Below are 8,901 nucleotides of genomic sequence, written 5' to 3' on the forward strand. Positions count from 1 at the left end.
GGTACCCCTCCACATCGTACCATAAGGAAGGTCGTTCCAATATTATAAAAATAAAATCGTTAAGCACGTCTTCTCGAGTTCTTCCCAAATGCTTCAATACGTTCCCACAATCTTATTGAAACATTATATTTAGTGTAGCCCACACAATTACGTTTATTGTAATGTAAGACTGAAACCATGATTTTATTAATTAATGAAACGGAGCGATGAGATTTTTTTGGTTTTCGTTTTCTGTACTTCATAATTCCTACTTACAAGCTCCGCTTATTAAGTTATCATTATCGGAAAATAAAACAGTTCATATTTTCTTTACGTTCCCGCCAAGTTTCAATGTTGGCATGTTTATCTCCTTGTCGATTAACCGGTAGTTTTACGCAAAAGTGTATCTTCAAAAAAATTGAGGGATATAATTCTATGCAGATGTCTCAAAGCTAAGCAGGATAAGCATACTTTTTGATCCAAAGTGGTGGTATATTTGCATCGCAAGTCTGGGTATTCTATAATGTTTTGTTTAATAAATTTTGATACCTGGCTTTCGAAATATGACAACACTAATGACAGGTAATTCGCAAGGACACAAATTATTAGAACTGGTATTAATTTTATTAAGCTAGGCTGTATATTCTGAAAGCCGTCGACAGTGAGTTATTATAATAAATAAACAAAAATTCACATCCACATCCACATTCCACATGTGATCGAGTTTAAAATTGATTAAAAACAATACAAAAAACTAATATTGTATATTATATATGTGGAGTTCTTTAAGAAACATTAATCAAGATGCGCTTTAATATTAAACAAGTAAACTGTGGTAGTGAACGCATTGGCTCTTTAACAGGATTTATTAAATCATCTAAAACTATTATTGAAACTCCAACTGCCGCCTTATTGACTCAGGTTTGTTTTCAAATAGTTAAAACATAAAAAAAACGCGTGGCTGAGGTTATTACTTTTCTGAACTACTATTATGACCACTTTTATTTAGATATAAAATAACTTATATAATGCTTTACTCAAAATAAATTCCTACATTACGAATTTTATTCTAACCTTTGAAGGTAACGTCTCTAACACAATCAAAGAATTAAATTTTTCAATAGGAAATCTTTTCGGCAGGTTTAATTTATGTTAAATTTCCATGTCTAAATTTTTTTGTAGTAGTGGCATTTATTTGTGATATATTAAAATCCTCAAAACAGATCACAAATACAAAATACATACCATATTCAATAGATAACCAGCAATAATTAAATATTTAAAAATAAAAACATGTTAAAACTCTTCGTGTGATATGTTATAATAATGTTTACAGTTTTAAATTCTATAAATAATTAAAAAATTTTTTCATGTCAAACAAAACTTGCAACAAAATGATGTCATAAAATATATCTAACTAATCATTTATGCCCTTTGTTGCTTAGTTGTTTTTTACAAATGTTACCACACTTAATGCAGTTGCATTCAGTTGTGATTTGTATTGATTGCTAAAACAATTTTTAAATACCGTAACTGTCACATGTATACAAAAATAGGATAAGATACATCCATAACATTGTTCATGCCTATGATGACTAAGTTTTGTCTGTTAAGCCGATAGATCTTAATCTATACTAATGTATAAATATCTACAGTGGTTTTTACGGATGTTCCATTATAACTACTGAATCATGCATCCGATTGACTTGAAACATGGATCCATGTAGAAAATACATATACTTAATGGATAGGCTAATATTTATATGAGAGTTGGACTCCCTAATAATAATGTTAATTTTAAATGCCCAGTGAAGCGGGTGAGTACGGCTAGTAAAAATATGGACGCTTGAAAGGCAAACATGACTAAGCGACAATAACTGTTTTGTACATAAATGATAGGAAATAACCATATTTGATGCGCAAAAAATATATATTTCTAGGTCTATTAAAATAATTTCAATCCTACAGCTACTAGCTAGATTCTACTACAGCTAAATTCGTTAAAATAAATTTTGTTTTCAGGTATTTCAACTTTAAATTAATCTACTATAAAGTTCACACATTGTCGCTTAGTCACGTTTGCCTTTCAAGCATCGATATATAATGGTATTATTTAAAATTTATTGTTTCAGGGGGGCAGTGTAGTTCATCTGACAGCTGAAGTGTTAGCTAAAGTATTCCCTGATACACAATTACTGTGGCTCCCATTATCCAATTCAGTACAATTAGAAAATGGAGTAAAAGCCCAAGGAGAAGGTGTTGCAAAGTTTGCTGGATTACCAAAACATGTGATATGTGCAACTTTATATAACATAAATGAAATAGTTCCACCTGGGCATTTTGAACTAGGCAAATTGCCACTTTGGACTAAGAATGGAAAGAAAATGATAACTGCAGATAAGTATGTATTTGCTTTTATTTAGTAATTAGCTTTATATTATTAAAAATAGCTTTTATTTGTTACACATGTGGGTGAACCGCTCACCACCCACTCAGCTTATAGTGGCTACTATTAACTCATAGGCATCAAACAATAATACTTGCTGTCACCTACTTTAGAAAATGAGGTCATAATCTTGACTGTAGAGTATAAAATATATTGTCACATCTGTTTCACATAAAAGCCTTAACTGCTTTGCAACAGAAATAGGCAATATGGTGTTACATTCCTGAGTAGACTTAAGACTATATATTAATTAACTATTTAAATTTTTTAAATGCATAACACATAAAAGACCTAGAACCTGAAACTGAAATCCTTAATAAAATATTGAATCCAAATCTTTAATCTGAAAATCTAACTCTGATATATAGTGAAATACTTGTTCAATAATCAGGTTTATTAACCACTGCAAACAAAGTGGAATGTTGATTTATTAACAAACTTTTAATCACATCAAAAAACTCATATAAATAACTTCATATTGCAGTCACCTGACCATACCTCACTCTTCCAGCTAGGAAGTGTCATTTTTAGATAGTAATATCTGTTAAATTGTCATCCAAATTCTGGGATTCAGGCTTTTCCAGTTTTCTCCTGTTTAATAATAAAAAAAGATATCCTGCACTCAGTACATAGTGAAAAGTGGTATTTGGAACAAATTATTTTTTTAATTCATGTACACAAGTCCAATTTATTGTCTGCTCATCATATAGAGATTTACTTTTCATGTAAAAAGTAGATCTTTGCTGTTTAGATCATTATCAACCAACACTGTATATTTATAGGTCCAACAATAGAGTGGGGTAGCTGCTGATACTTCTCTGCAAATCGATCTCCCCAAATGCGCCTTCTTGTGGGTAGAAGGCATTTTAAGAGCACCATCAATCTCTGTCATCAATTATTTTGATAGCCATAGATAGTTGAAAAATTACTTCCTCTACTATGAAAAGTGATGAACTAAAAAAAATATAAGAATTACAAAATTTAAATTTTCAGATATATGGATTTAATGGAGACATTTAAACCTGATATAATTTTGGCTGCTTCAGATGGACGTATCTCTCTAAATGAAAAACCAAAAAGAATTGTCAAGTCTGTAGAGAGGACAATAGCTTTGCTTGATTCATGCATAAATAAATATAAAGCTTCTGAAGAACTTCAACAAAGCTCCCTTGTAGGTTTGTAATTTTATCATACAACTATTGTTTTTGCTTAATTTTTGTCAGACAGAATTCAATACTGAGGATTAAAGATAATTTAAAGAAGTAAAGTCCATACATGTAAAATGTATATATATAAGATATACAGTACATTATGAAATAATGTAACATCTGGAGAAACCTAATTAAATATATTGATAGGTGTGATAGTTGCTGCGAACATACCACATAAATGTGAGGAATGCATCCGACATATCCTGAAATACAAAGAAACATTAGTTGGAGTTGCATTAGCTGGTCTTACTGATGGAAGCAAGGAGTCATATGAAGTTTCTCTTGATAAGCTGAAAGAAATATTCAGTAGAGTTGGTGTAAGTAAAATATTAATAATTGAATAAGAACTGTTTACACTTACATATGTTTCTTAAGACAAAAGACACATTTAAAATTATAGACAACATCAATAAATTATAGATTATAATATTGTAATCCTTCTTATTACTTTGTGATGTGTTTAGAAATTGTTTTTTGGGTTTCAGGGCTCACTACCAAATGATCTACTTCGTATTGTTGAAGGTTCTTGGAATCCTGCAGTCATAGTAACAGCAATAGAGCATGGTTGGGATGTGTTTGATGGTTCATATCCAATAAAACTCACAAATAAGGGACATGCATTGTCTTTAAATTTTGATGTGTATCGATATAGTGGAGATCCATGTATCATGGACCTTAATGACATTAGGTATGATAGATATTTAAGATTTAGACAAGTAGCTCGCATAATATTAAGAGGTAACTGAAGCCTTTAGACCTTAAATACTTGGTGGTGATACCGGTGATTGTAATACATAATAAAGTAGCTTCAAGTCTTCATTATATTTGAATATGCACCTAGCATTGAGGTTAGTACAAATTAATAAATATAAAAATTATTTGTTGCATTATTAACTGTACTTCCAAATCCAATAACAGATGCCAATTTTTAAAGTAAATATTTAACACATGCTCATGAATAACTTCCATGATAAAGAAGATCACATGATTAAAGAAAATGTGAAAAATTAACAAAAATATCGAATAAAACACGTCATGATGTCTACCATCGCTCAGGTAAACCGTCAGCTCCGCCCATCTAGAGCATAAAAATACTTCCAATTACTGTCCCTTTGAAAAAACATTTAGTATTTTCGATATTATTATGAATTGAAACTAATATAAAATTCTTTCTACAATTTGTGTACAATGCCATTGTTCACTAGTTGCTATGGTTAGTAACGAGTTACAATGCTGCTTTCTATTTTGACTTGTTTTATTAACTCTACTAATAAAAAATGCACAAAATGAATGTTTTACAATAATTTCAGGTATAATGAAGATTTCAAACCTATACTGGAAGGATGCGAATGTTTGACATGTAAAAAACACACACGTGCATATATTAGGCATCTTTTAAATACAAGAGAGATGCTGGCATCTGTTTTGTTGAGCATGTAAGTTATGAATGTATTGTTACATGGTTATTAATATTCTATTCAGGACTCCAGTTTTAAATTTCAATTTATTAGTTACAAATTATGTTATGTCAAAATAAATATATTCTTTTGTTTCCTCTCTGGATGATTCTAAATAATATCTTCTCTACCACCGGCGTGTCCCATAAATTTTTAATTTATCACTGGAAATGGAGGCACTGTAAATTTATCAAAATCGTCCACAATTATTATCATGCTGATTAGAGAAATACATCAAACACATTTTACATAACAAACAAACACTAAGAAATTCAAAACACAATATCAATATATATTTATTACACTGTAATTTTCAGTCACTCAATTTTGTCTTTGCAAATTTTATTTGGAAAAAAAGGCACAGCTGATTTTTCTCGCCAACCAACATCTAAAGAGATAATTTGTATTTTCAGACACAATCTACATCATTTTAATGAATTCTTCGTGCAAGCTCGTCTACACATCAGCGCTTCTACATTCAATATTTACAAGAAACATATTATAACACAATATGAAAATATAAATCCGAAATTGGATAATGAAGAAAACAAGACAGCTCCAGCTCTTGTGCAGGATAAAAAGAAAATTAAACTGAGAATTGGTGATAATGTCAAGACTGAAGTTAATGGTACAATTATAGAGTAGTTTGTATTCGTAAGCGGAGTTAGTAACTACACCTAGATAGTATTATGTAATTATGAATAGATTAATATACTAGAATAGATTGAAACAAATATTGTCTTAGTTCAGTGTGATGACAGCAAAATGTTAAATTTACGTAAATGCATAATTTTGTTTCAAACCAACTTCAAAAACTTCTAATGTATATTTGCCATTATGATTTTTTTTGTCATCTAGCTAAATCTCTGTAAAGTAATGAAATGTATTTTTCTGTATTAGAATATTTGTCGAGTTTGCATAATAACTAGGTTATGTGATTGTAAAATATAAAATCTTAGAGAAAAAGAATTCATATGTAGCGTATTTTAGTTTAACGAAAGAGCCATCTATTCAGTCGAAGAATTCTTTGAGCAGTATCTTATTATAAAAAACAATTTCTTAGAAAATTTAAATCGACAAATAGAACGTGAATAGATTTGTCTGTCTGTGACTTTTGCGCATGCCTAATCAATTCCTAAACCAATTTAGATCTAATTTTCATAGAACGTTACGTGTTAATTATTATGCCTATTGTTAATTTGGTTTTAAATAATGTTATAACAAGAGTATGTACAAAGAACGGCACGCGTGCCCTCTAACGTTTGCTCTTTCTTAAGGAGGAAAATGTAGTTTCGTTTGGCTGCTTGTTCGGAGCACGCTAATAAGACATTAGCAGTAATTAGTAGGATACTTGTAAATGACACATATTTCATGTATTCCACTATAGATGCGTTCTCGTATGTCCTAAAACATTCCATGTACGTATAAGTATTGAAAATTCAAAAGTGGTTCACGATTTGTAATTAGAACTTTTGAAAAAGTAAAAAATGTCAACTATTTTTTTTTTGTTATTCTTTTAATTTATTTTATTGGAACCAGTTTTTCATGACACAAAGTCAAGAAACACGTAAAACCGATGAGGTATCAAATTGTAGACGTTGCAAATTAGATCACTCGGACAACGCGATTTTGGAATACTTTTTTCAAAGCAGCAAGTATAGTTTGTTAAATACACCTTCATAAATGTGGTACTAGGAAGACGACATTCTTTTTAGTGTCAAATACGGTCCAAATCTTATCGAATGACCATTTAAAAAAAGTTTTCTATTCGAAAATTAATAAATAATATTGGTTTAGTCCTCTGCAAAAATTATGTTGCTTGTGATTAAGATGTCTCTGTTGTTGAATAGTAATAACGGTCAGATTTGTATATTGACACTGAAGGCATAATGAATATCAACAATTTCATCGGTTTTAATAGTATTAAAGATCCCCAAGCGACCAATAGTAGGATAAGATTTCTTTAAAGAATTTACAAGAAAACAATTTAAAAGTAAAACTGTTTTTTTTTTATAGAGACAATCTTTCCACCAACTGATTTTTAGGATAGGATAGTTTTTTAGGATTAAGGGTGCGGATAGAGATTCTTTGTTTTGCACTTGATACTGTTATTGATAATTTATTTCAAAATTAATAGTTAATCAAACTGTGTTTGTTTTTGGATGTTTCCATAATTCTTGTGTGGAACCTACGCTAAACAACATTTTCGAAATTCAACATGCAAAAGTTCTGAGAAGAACTAACGAAATAAACTTAATTGTCCAAGCTTTTAGTGCCATTTAAAAAATAAATATAATTTACGCATTATAGTATCAAATTTATTCGTTCGGAACGTTTTAAATAGTTGCAGTGAGTGGATTGAGAGTTTTATTTTGTCACGATTACTGTAACCGACATTAAAAAAATACTTTTTGATATTATTATCAAATGCATACATCACAGCAAAATGCTTCTGGTAAATATATATTGATAAGTTCCTGATTACATCAATGATGTATTTTTGTTACAATAAGTTTTCGTCCATCAAGTTTTAATATTAAGTTGTTTATTTTTTCTTTAGTGTTTTTTTTTTATGACGCTCCGATTGTATAATTCCATGCGTACTACTTATCTAAAATTAACTTAATATTTAGTGATTGAGTATTTAGTAACCAAATATATAAATTAAGAGTTCATTTGCATCACATACCTATTATTTATTAACTAAGATTAAATTAAATGTTTTGTTCTAGCGATACTTAACCAAAAAACTGGGTAAAAATACCAAAATTTTATGTTTAAAAACAAGTTTACAAATTCCCTGTGATATATTATATCTTTAAATTGAGTACTTAGAAATAATTCGAGGTCAGGTTATTGGGAATACGATTTCCTGCTTCCAGCATAAACAAATTTTTACCATAGAAATTTCCTGATTAATGTTGTTGAATCCCAATGGATTGTGATAATATTTAGGAAAACCGCAATGGATTGTGATAATATTTAGGAAAACCGCATAAGAATCGTTTTTACGTTAGATACACGTGAGCTCATAGCCAACCCGGTGGATATTACCGGAACCCATAGATATCACAATGTGAATGCTGCCACCCAGTGTTACGAGATGTAAGACGCGATTGTATAGGCACAAATAGGCAGGATGGTAGTATCTACCCGTGAGGACCTATAAGAAGCCATACCACTAGTAATTTCGCAAATAATAATATCACTGTTAATCAATAAAGCCATTTTACTTAATAGAAAGCTCGGTAGTGTTAGTTTTTGAAATAAAACAGTTATCTTAACTCTTTGGTATTAAGTTTTGTACTAATCAACCATGCTGTTCAGAAAGCAACAATGTATTCTTGTTAAAACAAAGAACGTTTCAAGATATTAAAAATGAATAGAAATAACCTTTCAGGTGATAGTTTATTTATTTAACTACCTCCCATAATAAAATTCCTCAAGCTATGACCTGATGTCAGAAGAAAGTTCAATCGCCTTAAGACTAACATACCATAAACCTTAGCGACGAATTCGAAAAGAAAACAAAACATCGCTCATCGGTTGTAAATAAGTACAATAAAATTCCTGAAATTGTAAACATTAATCGAATGAACGAGCAGTGTTGCTGGAATCAGGGCCGGATTTAGACTTGATGCCGCTCCTGGGCACCGGAAATAAATCCGCCCCAATACTGGAATTTTACCTAAACTTATAGTTTATACATAGGCGGCACTGAAAATTTCGGGAATTAACGAAGTGACACAACATTACTATCTAAAAATGTATTTATTGCTTTCCGAAGTATTCTCCGCGAAATATGACA

At 30.3% G+C, this 8,901-nt stretch overlaps 1 protein-coding gene across 1 annotated transcript; it reads left to right on the forward strand.

The window, feature by feature from the left end:
• The first annotated feature begins 547 nt into the window (after positions 1 to 547).
• On the forward strand, positions 548 to 8,485 carry LOC114246625 (queuine tRNA-ribosyltransferase accessory subunit 2). Its single transcript, XM_028179247.2, has 7 exons — positions 548 to 900; positions 2,112 to 2,380; positions 3,419 to 3,600; positions 3,784 to 3,953; positions 4,122 to 4,324; positions 4,947 to 5,072; positions 5,507 to 8,485. The coding sequence occupies exons 1-7, from the start codon at positions 784 to 786 to the stop codon at positions 5,736 to 5,738; spliced, it is 1,299 nt and encodes a 432-aa protein (XP_028035048.2). The 5' UTR covers positions 548 to 783; the 3' UTR covers positions 5,739 to 8,485.
• Positions 8,486 to 8,901: the final 416 nt, after the last annotated feature.

Source organism: Bombyx mandarina, chromosome 05, assembly GCF_030267445.1.
Source record: "Bombyx mandarina strain Sakado chromosome 05, ASM3026744v2".
Taxonomy (NCBI): Eukaryota; Metazoa; Arthropoda; class Insecta; order Lepidoptera; family Bombycidae; genus Bombyx; species Bombyx mandarina.